The sequence below is a fragment of the Scyliorhinus canicula genome, chromosome 7 (assembly GCF_902713615.1).
Source record: "Scyliorhinus canicula chromosome 7, sScyCan1.1, whole genome shotgun sequence".
NCBI lineage: Eukaryota > Metazoa > Chordata > Chondrichthyes > Carcharhiniformes > Scyliorhinidae > Scyliorhinus > Scyliorhinus canicula.
Window position 1 is genome coordinate 141,429,196 of NC_052152.1, and position 16,867 is coordinate 141,446,062.

General features: G+C 46.4%; 1 protein-coding gene across 4 annotated transcripts in view; it reads right to left on the minus strand.

The window, feature by feature from the left end:
* LOC119969424 (solute carrier family 12 member 5) overlaps positions 1-16,867 on the minus strand; it is a 1,634,719-nt gene that overhangs the window by 314,383 nt on the left and 1,303,469 nt on the right. For all 4 annotated transcript variants that reach the window (XM_038803049.1, XM_038803048.1, XM_038803051.1 and 1 more), the window contains exon 5: positions 5,515-5,569. In XM_038803049.1, coding sequence (XP_038658977.1) covers positions 5,515-5,569 — 55 coding nt within the window. The remainder of the gene's footprint in view (positions 1-5,514; positions 5,570-16,867) is intronic.

Below are 16,867 nucleotides of genomic sequence, written 5' to 3' on the forward strand. Positions count from 1 at the left end.
AGATAATATTGGAAATCCAACACCATAATAAAATCATGTTCGCCATTTGGACAAGGGAGTATGCAAAACACAAGATAGTGGGCCAGATTTAGTTTGTAGTCCTGTCGAAGGTGACCCTCCCCCCCACCCCCCATCCCACCGTGATGGGCTCCCCGGTGGCAGGCTGGGTGATCCACCCAAAACATCGTAGATATTGGTGGGTCTGGAAGATCCCGCTGGTGGCGTATAGCGAGCCAACTGGTGGGGGTGGGGGCTTTGGAAAATCCCACTCAGTGTTTTCAGAAATCTGCATCATTCAAAATCTGATATTTATGTCTGACATATGTCTCAACAACAGTAATAATCAATTTCATAATCCATTCTTCAATCTTCTCGATACTTTCAAAGCTCTCTAGATGATTATTATGATAGCAGCTCACAGAGTGAGGCCCTATCACATCTGGCTTGCAATCAAAAGCAGGCAACATTTTCTTTGTCTGGTTTCCTGATGCAGCGTTAATGCAGAAAATCAGATTACATTGGTGACAGACCTAAAGGGGCCTAAAGTGCAAGAGCTCCAGTAATTTGAATCTGTGCGCAACACTTTCAGTTTACATGTACTCATCTCTCCAGCATCTAAAGCATGACATTTCTGATTTAATCAACTCAAACCAGTGTGCCAGGCAGCATTATGTACAGCCTCTGAGGTATGGAAATTACTGAGACTAGTGCAGGTTTTACATAGAACTACATAAGATATCACACAAATAGACCATTTGGCCCAACTGGTCCATGCAGTCATGCTTAACATGAGCCACCACGCACCCTTAATCATTAAAGACTATCAGCATAATCCTTTGCGCCATCTTCATTCAAATGCATCTATCTTATTTGCCTCAACTACACCTTGTTTTAGCAGCTTCCACATTCTCACCACTGGCTGGGTAAAGTGATTTCACCTGAGTGCCGGACTGGATCCATTGGGCTGTCATATATTTATATCCTGAGTTCTGGTCTCCCTCTACATTTGGAAACTTTGCTTTACATCCATCTACCAAATCTTTACAGAGTTTCCTTCAGGTCACTGTCAGTTTTCTCTCTTCAAGACAAATAGTCTGTTTCATTTCTTCTGATGGAATAGCCTCTCGGTTCTGGTCACCATATGCTATCCATAGAATCCCTGCAGTGCAGAAGGAGGCTATTCGGGCCATCAAGTCTGCACTAACCCTCCAAAAAAAGCACCCTACCAAGGCCCACTCCCCTGTCCTATCCCTGCAACCCCACATCTCTGGACACTAAGGGGCAGTTTAGATCATGGCCAATCCAACTACCGTGCACATCTTTGGACTCTGGGAGGAAACCAGAGCATCAGGAGGAAACCCACACAAACGTGGGAAGAATGTGTCAACTCAGCACAGACTGTCATTCAAAGCTGAAATCGAACCCGAGTTCGCGACGCTGTGAGGCAGCAGTGCTAACCACTGTGCCACCCGGGTGACCAGAACTTACACAGGATTCCAATGTGGCCTAACCAAGGTTTGGTACATGTTTAACGTAAGTTCTCTTATTCTCAATTCCAATCCTATTGAAATGAAGCTCAGGGCTTTACCTCCCTTTTTATGGCCTTATTAAAATGTGTTGCTGATTTTAAAGATTTGTGCATCTTGTAGTTGGAGTAACAATGGACAGTACACGAAGATGCATGAGCGCTATGGAGTCTTGGAAGAATCCTGCTCTTCCTGGATCCACAGTAACATTACAAAAATATATCTTCCGATGTCAGTGGCCCATTAACAAATGCAAAGCAGAGTGCACCAATCTTCTACTCTATTCAACCAAAAACAAATTCCTGCAAGAGAGCCTAAACCAGGCATTTCGTACATAAAGGCGCCTAGCGACTGTTTTAGGCAGGCGCCCCGTTTTCCCAGAAAGCAGCCTTTACCAATATAGCTGCACTTTTGACACAGATTGAGCATACAGCATTGCAATCTCAAATTAGTCCTTTGTGTCCTCTTCCTTCACTCAAAAAATAGAACAATGTGGACCGGTTTCCACCCCTATGATCCTCCAAACGTTTGCCTTTACCATTGAGTAAATAACTTTAATGCTTTCAAAATGCTGAAATACATAACATTACGAATGGATCAGGTTACTTAATTTAACAGTGAATGCAGAATTGCAGAACACATGTTTATAAATTTGAAGTGGGCAGAGCCTCGATTTATCATTAAAGAGTGGTAGAGTAAATTTTCATTAAAAAACATTTATGGTATCCGCACTGACTACCTTCAAAATGAATTTTGAATGAACATCTGATTAACAGCAAAAGAGGAGATTATAATGATAAGTGTACTCATAGATAACAATAATGTTCAGTAGAACACAGTGATTCCTTTCTTGCTGGGATCATGAACACAATATCCACTCAGTTTGCAACGTTCTATATGCAATGTTCAGACCAATATCCCAGAATTATACTTCGATCTTTTGCATGTCAGTGAACATTCTCTTTTTGGGCCTTTTCTCTGTGGCTCTTCCCCTCACTTTCGAAGTTAGATAAATTAGGTAATGTCATTGTTAGTACGAATTATACGTGATCTGTTGGGAAAAGTGAACTTAATGGATCAAATGGCCTTTACTTATTCTATATTGTTCCTACATTCAGTAACATGAAAAGATTGTTTTTCCATATTGACATTTATTGTAAAATGCCCTTGTACCTGTTGCTTTATTAATAATAATAAAGGGATGTTCCTTTTCAGGTACTTCAATCAATGCCACACGTTCTGGGCATCAACATCTTCACAATTGAAAACCTTAATTAAATTGGTTTCAGACAAATTTATCGTGCAGAGGACGTCATTTGGCCCATGGTGTCTTTAATAAGGACATGGGGAGTCCACACCGAATAAAAATAAGAACAAACGTTTGCTTAAAAATGATATACACTACCCTGTAAACCTCTATCAGGTTCCTCCTGGTTGGTGTTTTACTGGCCGAACTTACCTCCACTGGGTAATTGAGATACCCCGCCCCTAGTGAGGGAGCTCGTACTCCGCAAGAAGCATGGGGAAGACAAGCATTCCCTCCCAATAGGTCCCATGGGGGTTATTACACTGTCCATGCTGGTCTATTTTGAAAGAGCAATCCAATTAGTTCCACTCCCCAGCTCTTTTCTTAAAGGCCTGCAAATCTTTACTTCTCAGCTCCCTTTTTGAAAGTTACTACTGAATCTGCTTCAATCACCCATTCAGGCAGTGCATCCCAATTATCTTAAATCTGTGTCCTTCGGTTACTGGCCCACTTTCCAGAGTTCTCTTAATTTACTCCATCAAACTTCTAGCAATTTCAAACACCTCTACTAAATCTCCCTTAACCTTTTTTAGTCTGAAGAGAACAATGCCAGCTTCCTTAATGCCTCCTGATAACTAAAGTCCTCCATTCCTGATACAATTCTGTAAAATATCTGTTGCATTCTCTCCAAGAAATATACATAGAGCAGTAGGCCATTCAGCCCCTCAAGCCTGTTCCACCATTCAACTAAAATGTGACTGGTCGTCTACCTCATTACCATCTCCCCATATTCCTTGATGTCATTAGTATCTGGATATCTATTGATTTAAAAAAAGGGGGTGAATTTTCATTCGGCCAGCAGCACACCCCTGCTCCCGGGTTTCCCTGTGGCATGGGGTGGTTACAATGGGAAATCTCAATGGCCAGTGGCAGGAATGGAGAATCCCGCTAACAACGAAATGAAAAAAATGAAAATCGCTTATTGTCACGAGTAGGCTTCAATGAAGTTACTGTGAAAAGCCCCTAGTCGCCACATTCTGGCGCCTGTCCGGGGAGGCTGGTACAGGAATTGAACCGTGCTGCTGGCCTGCTGGGTCTGCTTTAAAAGCCAGCGATTTAGCCCAGTGAGCTAAACCAGCCCCGGCTGGTTAGCGTGCTGCTGAGAAACAAACAGCTGGGGAGGCAGAGAATTCACCACGGTCTTTGCCATGAACATACTCAATGAGTGAGCTTCCACAGTCCACTGGGGTAAAAAGTTCCAATGATTCACCATCCTCTGAGTGAAGAAATTTCCATGATCTCAGTCCTAAAAGTCCTGTCCCTTATTCTGAGACTGTGTCCCCTGGTTCTAGACCTCCCCTAACCGCTGCTCAAACTAGTGGTAACAACGTTTCTGGATCTACACTGTTCACCAATCCTGAGACCCGGATGAATGCTCGAAGGACACAGGTTCGAATCCTACCGCGGCAGATGGTAGAATTTAAATTCAATTAATATAATCTGGATTTGAAGACAGTCTCAGTAATGGTGACTGTGACAACTATCATCGACTGTTGTAAAAACCCATCTGGTTCACTATGTCCTTTAGGGAAGGAAATCTGCCGTCCTCACCTGGCCTGGCCGACACGTGACTTCAGACCCACAACAATGTAGTTGACTCTTATGTACTCTCCGAAATGGCCTAGCAAGCCAATCAATTCAAGGGCAATTAGGGATGAGCAACAAATGTAGGCCTTGCCAGCGACACCCACATCCCATTAAAGAATTTAAAAATTGAGAAAACCTCCCATTCTTCTGAAATCTACATAAAATAGGTCCAGTCTCCTCAATCTCTCCTCATAAGAAAAAGTGAACTTAATCGACCAAATGACCGTTTCTTAGTTGAGGCTGTTCCTTCGCTCAGTATCACGAAAAGGAATGTGTTCCCACATTGGCATATATTGTAAAATACTCTTGTACCTGCTGCGCTCCTGCTATGCCAGGAATATATATTCTTCCTTCGGTAAGGGGGGAAAAACTGGAGCGAAAGGGAAGTGAAGGTCTAGTCGCTTTATGATAAAGACGTTGAAGTACAGTGAGTTAAAGATGCATTTGAATTGCCCTTTTGACCAATGCTCAAGGTTTTACTTGAGTATCACCAGGTTTTTGTTCGGTTTTGCTGGGCTGCGAGATAGTATCACTCATGTGCATGGTTCATTAAGAAAAGAAACCCCAGTGGGACACGATAATGGAGTTACCTCAGAACCAGCCAATCCAACCACCTGCACCAGAATGAAAGCAGAAGTCGCAATCCAACCACCAAGTACAGGTACACTCTTCTTAAAGAGCGAATTAGAAGAGATGAGGCTGACCCAACATGAACCACTCTTGTGAAACTCATCTATTAGTGAAATATCCCAATATAACCTAACACATTGTTGGCAATATTCTTTCAGATACTTTGCGAATTAAGTATATTTTTGCAAAAAACAATGTAACTCAATAAAGGGAAATTATGTCGAAAATTATGAAACCTTTTTGCACTATTAAAATTCTCTATGATCACTTTGATCTGTCTCATTTGAATTGCAGCGTGATTCACATTTGGCTTGAATCAACGGCTGGAGAGGAAGTAGGGCAAAAGAGTTTGCATACTCATGTTCACCTGCTTTGCAACCTCTTCCTATTTCCAGGTGCTCAGCCATGCATATTTCAATTAATTCCTCAAACATCAGTTCATAATTGTAACCGTGGTATTCATACCTGGCACAACACCATTGGTAGCGATCGCACTCATCGAGATTGCTGTTAACATAGTCTGAAAAAGAAATCAAGACATAGTCATTGGAGAGAATGGATCTTCGATTGAAAATTTGCTCCTGCAGTGAGCACATATCAAATTAATCACTTCATTGGACATTTGTCATTGGCTCTGAAAAACAAGGGCAGGTAATGAACCAATGAGTTTGACTTTCAACCCAGGGTTGGAAACCCAAGGTCTGAATCATTTCCAATTTCTGTCCCTGCACTATATCTGCATCATTTAAGCAGTATAGTGTTCAAATGTAAATGCCCTAATTGAGCCAGTGGCAAGCTCAGTTTTCAATAATGGTGCAGAGCGTTACCAGGAAGTGAGAGCTGCCTGCAGAGTACAAGCGGAAAAGGCAGGCGTCACCCATAATGGGGCCTGCCACTGCCTTGTAGACGAGAGGAGGCAGCACTTTGATAATCTAGCAACCTCACCATGCAAATAAGTAGCTAAAAAAACAACTGAAAGCTACTGCACTCAGTCTGGAACATAGGGCGGGATTCTGTGGGAATTGGCGGGGTGGGCAACTCCGGCGCAGAGAAGTGGCGTGAACCACTCTGGCGTCGGCCCGCCCCAAAGATGCGCAATCCTCCGCACCTTCAAGGGTTAGGTCGGCGCTGGAGTGGTTTGCGCCACACCGGCTGGCAGGGAAGGGGATTGGCGCCACGCCAACCGGCGTCGAACGGCCTCCGTCGGCTGGCACAAGTTGGCACATGCGCGGGAGCGCCAGCGTGTGCTGGCGTCATCCCAGCACATGTGCAGTGGGGGATCATCTCTGCTTCGGCCATCGCGGCGGACCACAGCAGCCGACGCAGAAGAATAGAGTGCCCCACGGCACATGCCCGCCCACGGATCGCTGAGCCCCGATCGCGGGCCAAGCCACCGTGGAGGCACCTCCCGGGACCAGATCCCCCTGCGCCCCCGCCAAGTACCCTGGAGGCTGCCCGCACAGCCAGGTCCCGCCAGCAAGTACCTGGCATAATATATCTCTGGCGGGACTGGCCGCAAACGGGCAGCCACTCGGCCCACGTGGGCCGGAGAATCGGCGGGGGGGGGGGGGCGCTGCCAGCAGCTGCTGACCGGCGCAGCGTGATTCCCATCCCCACCAAATCCCTGGCGCCGGGGAATTCGGCAGCCGGCGGGGGTGGGATTCACGCCGCTCCCCAGCAATTCTCCGACCCGGCGGGGGGTTGGAGAATCCCGTCCATAATCCTCAAGGCCAAAAATTTATCATCATATAAAACTTAATTTTTCACCACATTGAATTCAACAACTGTGCAATAACGTGCATCAGACTATTTTGGTTTGCTAGTTTACAAATTGAAAAATGTCTTCTGATCTTCCTCGCTGCTTAACAACCTTCTCAAAGAGTTTAACATGTTGATAATTGGAGCTGAGTGGCTCCCAATGTCTCGTTCAACGTCTCACTGCTCAGAAGATTCTAGCATGTTTTGAAAGAGTCGGGATACTGATACACCGAGCTGAATCTTATCATATTTTTCCTAAGTGTCGGTGAGAAAACTGCTGCAGTGGGAAAACACGCATAATATTGAGGCTCCTTGATACACTTTTTCCCAAACATGGCGGCTTGACTCTGATTCGCTGAAAACTTAATCTCTGCAATCAGGGGACATTCCTTTTAAACATCTCCCCAGCACTGGTCCCAAGTCTAGTCAGGGGATGGCTGCCAGTAAGCCGGCACCAAGATTTTCAGAGGGAGGCCTCACCAAACTCCTGGGTGGTGAGCACCAGAGGTGTGACATCCTCAACCTGCGATCCTGCAAATGTCCATTAACCATGGTCACTACCCCCACCTGGGAGGAAATGGCCGCGATAGTGAGTGCTAGCTCGCTGCATAAGAGGACGGGGAAACAGTGTCGGATGAAGACGAATTACCTTCTATGCGCAGCCAGGGTACATCTGCCTCTTGATTTATATACCCCTGCACCCTCTTCACACTCATTTCACACTTCCATGGTGATCTCTCACCCAGCCACCTTATGGATTCCAATGGCGCTCTGAGCTGAGATGCCTAAGGCCTTTTGAAAACCCTTGAACTAGCTAGCTGTGCAGAGAGCGAAGTAGAGACAGTTGACAGAATCGTCTAGACATGCAGCCATGGTGCAAGCCTCACGTGAGTTAACTCTCTCCCACCCCCCCGTGGTGCACTAAAGCCATGTGAGCATCAGTCGATGAGCCTGGACCATCCTTGTGCCCATTGGACACCACAGACTCGAGCAGCTCAGAGGGAAATATCTCAGAGACAAGAATCGAGGCTGCGTCACAGCTGTCACACGCACTCTCCACCAACGCAGACGCACACAACCAGTCGACAGGCTTCTGGGTCACTCACTGATGAGCACCTCATAGCTGAAGATCCATAGCAGGCAGAGGAAAGAGTGTCCCACAGAACCAGCACTCAGAGGGATGCCGAAGCCCAGGACTCTGCTCAACCTCTGGCCGATGATGTGTCTCTGGGGCCAGAGGTGCTGTAACTGCAAAGGCAGAGTTATGAGCATCAGGAAGTGACGACAGCATCCATTCTCAAACTTCAAGGATGACTGGAGGAGTCCCATCGCCTTCTGACTGAGGAGATGGTGCCTTTACTCCCACTCATCGAGGCCAACACTGCAAGGGTAGCATCCGCCGTAGGGGCCTTGGTGCAGGATGTGCACTCCATGGCGGGGGATGTCTCCCCTTTACTCCATTGCTCAGTTAATGACCTCCATGGCTGAGGGCATGAGCTCCATGGTGCAGGGTTTCATTAGTCCTGGCTCGTCTGGTCCCGGTCTAAGTTGATGTACCTGTGGGCCCTCACGAATAGCAAATCTGTGACTTCCCTTATCCATTTGTGCACAGCTGACTGGTCATAAACAATAGAATTGCCAACTTGACTGGCTCCATGATTCTCCAGAACCATAAACTGAAAGGAAGAGATAATCAAAATGAGTGATGTGGATTCCTGACAATACTGTAAGCCTCAGCCTCTCAGCATTTGGGGCATTCACCTATGCACTTCGCCTAGGTGAGTGTCTTTCCACTGAGGTTCAATCCTTCCCCTGCAACTTCCCCACAGTTCCCCTCCCTGCTCCCCTCTCAACTCCATCTGAATGCAGCGCTTTGACCCTAGAGATCCTCAGTGCACCCTAAAACCCATTCCCCCCCGCCTCCCCACCCTAATCATGAGGTGTTAGGGTGGTTGAGTGCACTCAATGGACCAGTGTTCTAACCTCATGGGGGACCTAGACAATACCCCCCGTCAATACCTCGATTGGGGTGAGTAATGAGAGCTTTCACCATAACACCTTGGATTCGGACCCACATCTCTGCCATATCTCTGTTATGTTGATGTATGAGCCTTGTGAGTTCAATGCTTGGGGGCAACAACTATTTCGATCAACATACATAGCCAAGTAAATTAAATCAAATAAACTGAGGGACAAATTAGAGGGATAGTTCCTTGAAGAGAAATGAGACTTAAACATCAAACCAAAATGTGACTAAAAAGGGTCAATAAGACACCTCAACCCATGCAGTGCCCGATGGGTGTAGAAGACCTTGGAGGTACGTGTGGACACAGCATCCTCCCTCTCCAGGGACACCCGACCGTGAATGCAGCCCTGGTCGAGAGGCAGACAATGGGGTAGTGCCGGACAACCCCCTTGATTGCTCGCTGCCTGAACTTGATGGCAAGTTTGGTCAGGCCGAGGAGCAGGTTCATAAGGAGGTTCTCCTCCTTCCCGGGCCCTCTCCATACTGGGTGATGATTGATCAAGAGCGTGGTGTTAAAGTGCCAACAAAAGGTTTATTAAATAACTGAAAAGGGGTAAACATGTGTCAGAAGTAGGATTCGAACCCGTACCTCCATCTGGAGACCAGAACACCCAGCTTTTAGTGGATTGACTTCAAGTCTGGCTCCTTAGACCACTCGGTCATCCTGACACCACCAATCAGTGGCGCACTCAAGCATTACAATGCTGACTTAATTGGCACAATTCACTCATTAAAGAAGGGTCAAGGAGTTGATCAGGCAATTGCTTCCCCCTTATGACAGGCAAGGCACACCTGATTTGTGTGAACACGACAATTTGCATGGCTTCTCATTCACAGAGGGCACCCTCATTCCACCAGCTTTCATGGGCTATGGATTGAACAAGCCTTCTAACTGGAACAGCCAGCCACCCAGAAACTAATCCCTGACAGCATGGCTTCCAGAACCAGTGGCCTTGAACTTCCAGACATCTCATGCCCTCTGGCTTCACAGTGCTGCCTGAGTGTGAAGGTTCATTCTCACTGCTGTCATCCTCCCTCCTATATGAAGGTTTTCAGGCCTCATAAGGCTGGAAACGACCCATTCTGAGAGTCCCTATCTGTGCCCATGTTCCCTGGCCTCTGATGGGATCAAACCCAAGAACCTCACAGTTGACCCCAGTGCTGACCCTATGGATTCACTTGTTCCCACCCATTTTCCAGTTGCCGCTCTGAAAGGGTAATCCTTCAGCGGTTATACTGTGACAAGCCCAGCAAGAAGGGCACAAGAAGTGCTGCCTGCAAACCAGCCACCAGACCCCTTTAAACCAAGAGGCTCACAGACATGAAAGGCCTCTAAGGCTTGTGAGTGACTCCACCCCCGCCGAGATGTCGAGATTGAACACCGGTCCTCCCAACCCCTGCTTCAAGTTGAATCTGTTTGGATCCCCGCAACCTCTCCACTGCCCCCTCTGTGACTAGCACCCTGGATGGTAGTGCAGACTTGAGCACTCACCTCCAATATCCCTAGCGGATTTTGAGGTGAGGTTGCCAGGTTCTCGTTTTCATACAGCTGTTGTAGTCACGTGACCGACAAATATAAAGTGAGGCGGAAGTCCCAGAAGGAGGGCTCATTCACGATATGATAACGTATTAAAATGGGATTCCTGGTGGATTTCTCATCACGCTGTCGGCAAGTGGCCAGGGAAACCAGAACTTGAGATCTTGCCGGAGAGAATCGCACTTTCCGATTCTCAATGAATTTTCTGCCCGCTCCACCGTTCTCATTGCCGGTTAATTTGGGCTCAAAACTGCCCCCACCATCTGTGAACAGCGATTTTCACAGTGTGCCCTTTCCTGTTCTCACCCCACAGGGGATTGAAAACCCCAGCCCTCTGTTTAAAAGGTTAAAATATTCCCATCTTGGTAAAAAAATGCTTTCAGTATTTTTGCAGATTGAAAAAAACTTTACAGATTGTACCCCATGTTAAAAAAAATATTTCATGGGAGTTGGGCAATACTAGCATGGCCAATATTATTGGTTGCCCATCCCTAATTGCCCTTGAACTGCTGAGGCCATTTCAAATACTTTTACAGATTGAAAGGCTGCATTAATGCAGCAAGCAATCAGGAAACAAACACAATTCAGTATTAAACACCATCATCAAATGGCAGTGGTGTATGTTAGTATTGCTCATTGCCATTTTAACTGTAGTGATATCTGAACAGCCTACACATGACAAGAGGAGAGGAAATGTAAATTGCTGCCAAAACATCATAGTCAGTACATAAGTGCCAACAGCTAAACAGTTGCATAATTTGGTTACAATAACACAATGATAAAAAAATCTAACCAAAGAAACTGCTGTAAAAACATAATTCAGCTAGAATTCCCATATAACGGAAAGTCTCACATTCGGTATTTTGCTGAATAGTTTGGAAAGTAAGGCCTACTCAACAGGCCATGTGGAGCCAAATAATTATGCATTTGGAGTGCCATGTAAGTAAGACTTTCTGAAGTATTTCCAAAATGTATCATTGACAACCGGTGAAGATAAGGGGCGGGATTCTCCTCTACCCGGCGGGGTGGGCTGTACCGGCGCCGAGGAGTGGCTTGAACCACTCCGGTGTCGGGCCCCTGGAAGGTGCGAAATCTTCCGCAACAGCCGGTGCGAAAGGCTTGGCGCCAAGCCAACCGGCGCCGAAGTTGGCGAATGCGTGGGAGCACCAGCAGGTGCTGGCGTCATCCCAGCGCATGCGCAGGGGGGTTGTTCTCCGCGCCGGCCATGGTGGAGTTTGACAGCATCTGTCGCGGAGGGAAAGAGTGCCCCCACGCCACAGGCCCGTGGATCAGTGGGCTCCGATCACGGGCCAGGCTACCGTGGGGCCACCCAAAGGGCCAGATCCCCCCCGAGGACTCTGCAGGCCGCCCATAGAGCCAGGTCCCACCATTACGGACCTGGTTTGATTTACGCTGGTGGGACCGGCCGAAAACGGGCGGCCTCTCGGCCCATCACTGGGTGGAGAATCGCTGGGGCGGGCCACTGTCAGCGGCCGCCGACTGGTGCGGCGTGATGGGCCGAGCAGCCCCCGCCAAAACCCCGGCACCAGAGAATTCGGCAGCCCATGTCGGGGTGGCAGGGGGTCGGAGAATCCCGCCCATAGTACTTTAAAATTGTAGAATGCTGTATTCGGATTCCTAGATGATCATCCATTGTTTTGCTCATGGCACGAAAAATCAGTGACGATTTACACTGTTATGGATAACTTACTATTATTTTCTGTTGACATGATCTGTCCCTTTAAGACCGCAAAGTCTAATTACTGCAAATAGGCAGACCCAGACTCTGTTAAATGAATAATTCTATTATACGATGTGATTCTCGGTCCCCTGTATGCTGCTGCTATCAGCACTTTAATTAAAGATTTATGATTGCAATTCTGGTTGAACGGATGTCACATCATTGAATTAACAAGTACAAGGAACTGAAGCAATTTCCATTCCTATCTGATTTCTTATGAGTGAAGTACATTGAACCTTGGTTACCACTCAGAGAAACTTCCTTGTGTGGCATCTCCCTGTCTCTGGGCCCTCGTGTCACAAAGAAGCTCGAATGTTTTCATGGAATAAGGGTAGTTGAGCGTTGTCTCTTGTTTCAGTGTTAAGCGTCTTTTAATGTTGTGTTAGCACATAATGCTGGGAGCAAGCCTTTGGCATTGTGCAATGAAGGGGTTAAGTTCTACATCAGACAATCTTGGTGAGTGGGGACTAGCATATCAGCGGGGAACAGCGGGGTGGTGACATTGCGTTTCACCAATATTGTAGTTCATAATAAATCGGCAGCTTATTTTACAGGGTGCTTCATTTCCTTCTTCTTGGATGTCATCAGAAAATCAAACAATGTAAAATTGGCTGCCTGTTCATGATTAATGCAAGCTCACTTCCACCAGGTTGATTTATAGCCAGATGATGTAGCAATGGCGTTGCGAACGGCGCAGATCGGGATGCGCCGGTTGAACAGCGAAAGAGGGCAAAATCGAGACTCACGCTGTGCCCAAATCATTTTGTGATTCACCCCATCCGCTCCCGGTGGCAAGTTCCGGATCTCGCCAAAAAATGGTGAGAATATCATGAACCCTAATTTGCATGCATTTCAACTTCATTAATGAGTTTGAAGTTGAATGCAGCAGCCTTCCGGGAATCACTGGCATGCAGCTCAAGGGCACCAGATGTGCTGCCCCAGAGTTTGGGGGAGACGGTTTGGTGGGACCCTTCAGGGGGTAGGGGTTGTTCGAGGGGCTGTAGGTGTCCAAGTCGGGGGTTACCTTGTGGGGGTGCTTTGCGTCTGTGAGGTATTTGAACCATCCTTAGATATTGTGGAGACCCATAACAGGGGCAACCACAGCTGGTGCCTTTCTGGCCTACCAAACTCTCCCAGGACAGAGCCCTGATGCTTTCTCATGAAAGTCAATTTCACCCCCTTTGACTGTGACCAGCCTCTACCTTCAAAGCTGAAGGTATTTTAAATGAGGAATCAGCCTTGTTAGTTGTGAGAGCATATAGCAGCTGCAGGTTGTGTTTGCTGCTTGCTCCTGCTGATGGCTTAAATGCCTGAGGCTGCTGTTGTTGTTTCCTTCCTTTTCTGTAGCTGGAAAGAAGGACAATTTTTTTCTAAGATACCTGGGACATGGACCATGGGACTCAGGGGATGTAAGAGTCCAGAAGGCAATCAGTTTGAACCAAGAAGATGCTGCAGGACTTTGTGCATGACATTGATCTAAATGGGCCACCTGATGACACCATTGAAGAAGTGCTTTTGTAGCTTGCTGATGGTTTTGTTGTTGGTGTGGAGAGTACTCCATGTAACTGGCACGTCACCGTGGGTTAGACACGCTGGAAGTGAAGGATGTTCAACTGCATCTTGAGAACCAGTAGAATATGTGGATGCCAGGATTTGGTTCTGGTGAGGTTGGGCCATTTGGGTGAATCTGCACAGCTGTGCCTCCTGGATGGAGGATGGCACTGATACATGGAACAAGTAACACATTGATGGACAGATCATTTCGTCGACAAAGTACATTGCATGTCCAGCAACCTTTGATGCCTGAACAGTGTGTCTGTACTCTTGGAGCGTCAGCACCATGCAGGCAGCTGTCAACAATCAAACACAAAGAGCAGGGCTTCACCACTGAGGACCCTCCCACGGCCAAAGGGTAAGTCTGTCAATGAATGGAAGGCAGCTGAGCACGGCCTCCCTAATGTTGCCGGCAGTGGTCTGGGGCCTAGGGGCTCCTGATCTGACTTGGGGTATGTGTGCAGAATGAGGGTTACCAGCACAACTGGATGGCACTCTGAGACGAGGCGGGACAGTCATGGTAAGGGTGGGCGAGGACTGGAGATTTTGAAGGTTCCAGGGTGGAAGCCCTAAGTGATTGGCGGTCTCTTCCTTCTCTAATTCTTTACAAATCAAATCAAAAAATGTTTGCTGGTGTGGATCCCTCAGAGGCTGCACTCGCTGTGCGTGTGGCAGCTGAGGCAGGTAGGCACCATAGAAGGCAGCAACGTCAACATAGTCTGGAGATGCCATCACATTTGCAGGGGGCTGCCGCATACCCTGAAGACCCGACTGCCCATCAGGCTGAGGAGGAGGCCAGAAGGGGAAGGCAGCAACAGCCCAAGATGTACAGGCATCGTTGATCCTTCCATGAACTGACGGACAGCATATGCCGCAGAAGACTCCGTCTCAACCGGAAGATAGTGCCACATACTCGCGGACCCCAGTGGCTGGGATTTAACCTTTAACTTTACTTTGAGATTGGGGTGCCCTTTTTTCTTTGAATCCCAGATTTGTCAATAAGTTTAGGCCAAGCCCATCCCAGCACTTTTGAATTGCACAGAATGCTGTTTGGTCTGGTTGGAAAAGCAGCTGTGAAGCCAGCGAGTTTCACACTGCTTTTCTTGCCTGATCGAGCACTCTGTAATTTTTGGAAAATTCACCTCAGATTTATTAATTGTACTGAAGTTCCACCCATTTGAACCCATGCCCCCAGAGCATGGGTTTAGGCCTCTGGGTTATTAGTTCAGTGTCATTACAACTGTGCCACCATCTCTTCATTAAAGCACTTGGAATGGAATATTTCTAGCACACAAGAGGTGGCTTTGGAGATCGAGAAAGTAGCAAATATTGGACGTTCCGCATGTGGCTAACTTCCCAATGACTTCCTGAATCCTTGTGCTTATGCTGAAGATGGGCACAGAGCGGCTGCAGAAGACGGTGCCTAGAATTCCTGCTTTCACTGGATCAGGAGGCTGGCAGCATCCTGAAGGCGGCCCTTCCAGTGACAGTGGCCATTGGTCCCTCCTCCCACTGGTGCCATTATTGCACCACATGGATGCAATGGGCTCAGCCTGGGCCATGATGACCCAAAGAGCTGAGGGCCTTTTGTGTGCCTTCGTTTTGTGGTTCTGATCACTGCTTCCGAAACATCTATTCAAGGGGAATTAGGGATGGACAATAAATGCTGGCCCAAACATAAATAAAAATATGTAAATTGTGAACAACAGTGGTCTCAGCATAGATCCCTATGGAATCCAACTTTCCATCTCTTGTCAGTCCAAATGACTGCCGCTAACCTGTACTCTCTGTTTTGTAACCAGTTTGTTATCCATTCTGGCATCAATCCTTGCCTCCACATGTTCTGACCTTAGTCGTGAGCCTACAATGGCCCCTTATCTAAACTCAAAATATATTGCAGTTATTCTGTTACCTTTGTTTACTCTTTCTGGTACTTCTTCAAGGAATTCAGTAAGATTTGTCACACAAGACTATCCCTTTTTAAATCCATCCGGACTATTCTTCATATTTTCACTTTCTAAATGTTCTCTGTTTTACCTTTGAGTAAATATTCCATTATCTTTCCAATCACTGGTGTTCAGCTAACTGGTCCATATTGTACAAGACCTGCTCTCACTCACTTTTAAAAAAAAGGAATAATATTACCTGTTTACCAAATCTCTGCCACTATTCCCTTTTCCAATTAACTGTTACATATATGTAATATTACCTGTATTTTAGAATCCTCAGATATAATCCACTTGGACCAGGAGTTTCATCCGATCTTAAATGTTTTTATATCTTTTTGATCTCTTATTTGAATGTCATGCCCACCTTGTAACTCTCCCTGTTAAATACTGACACGATGTGGAGATGCCGGCATTGGACTGGGGTGAGCACAGTAAGAAGTCTTACAACACCAGGTTAAAGTCCAACAGGTTTGTTTCAAACACGAGCTTTCGGAGAACTGCTCACCTTCTCCTGCTCACCTGAGGGAGGAGCAGTGCTCCGAAAGCTTGTGTTTGAAACAAACCTGTTGGACTTTAACCTGGTGTTGAAATACTGACACAGAGTAACTGTTCAATATTTCTGCCATTTCACTGTCATTATTGATAAGTTTAGCCTGAGTATTCCATATGGTTTTATTCCTGTTCTAATTTTCCTTTTGTGATTCAGTGCCTGTAGAATTATTTTTCTTATCTTCATTTTTAATTCTGGATAATTTAATTGTGTTGCTCCGCCTTTTTTACCTAATTGCTTTTGTGACTTCTTTCCTCAACTTTCTTTTGTTATCCTCTCCTTTATTCTTTATTTACTTAGTTTCTGTCGCAATTCTATTCTTATCTCTTCATGGTGTTTCAAGAGTGACTAGTTTGCTCTGGCTTTTGAACAAAACATATTTTGCCTGGACTTTATTGTTCACATTTTTAATATTCCCCATTGCTATTCTATCTCCGTGTTGGTCATTTTTCCCAGTTTATTTTCCTTTTCTCCATTCTCATCCTAGATTCTGAACATTGAGCAGATATCAATCTGAGGTTATGGCTTTCATTGGGTGAGTCTAGCTCTACCTATCAGAAAGGATCCTTTAGCCTTGATTGCAGCCTAGCTTTTTGTGAACATAAAAACTGTGTACAAGACACTGGAAGATATCTCAACTATTCGTTCCTAGTAAATATCTTAAGACACTCTGGCTTGATGACCTGGGACAGAACGCAACAGA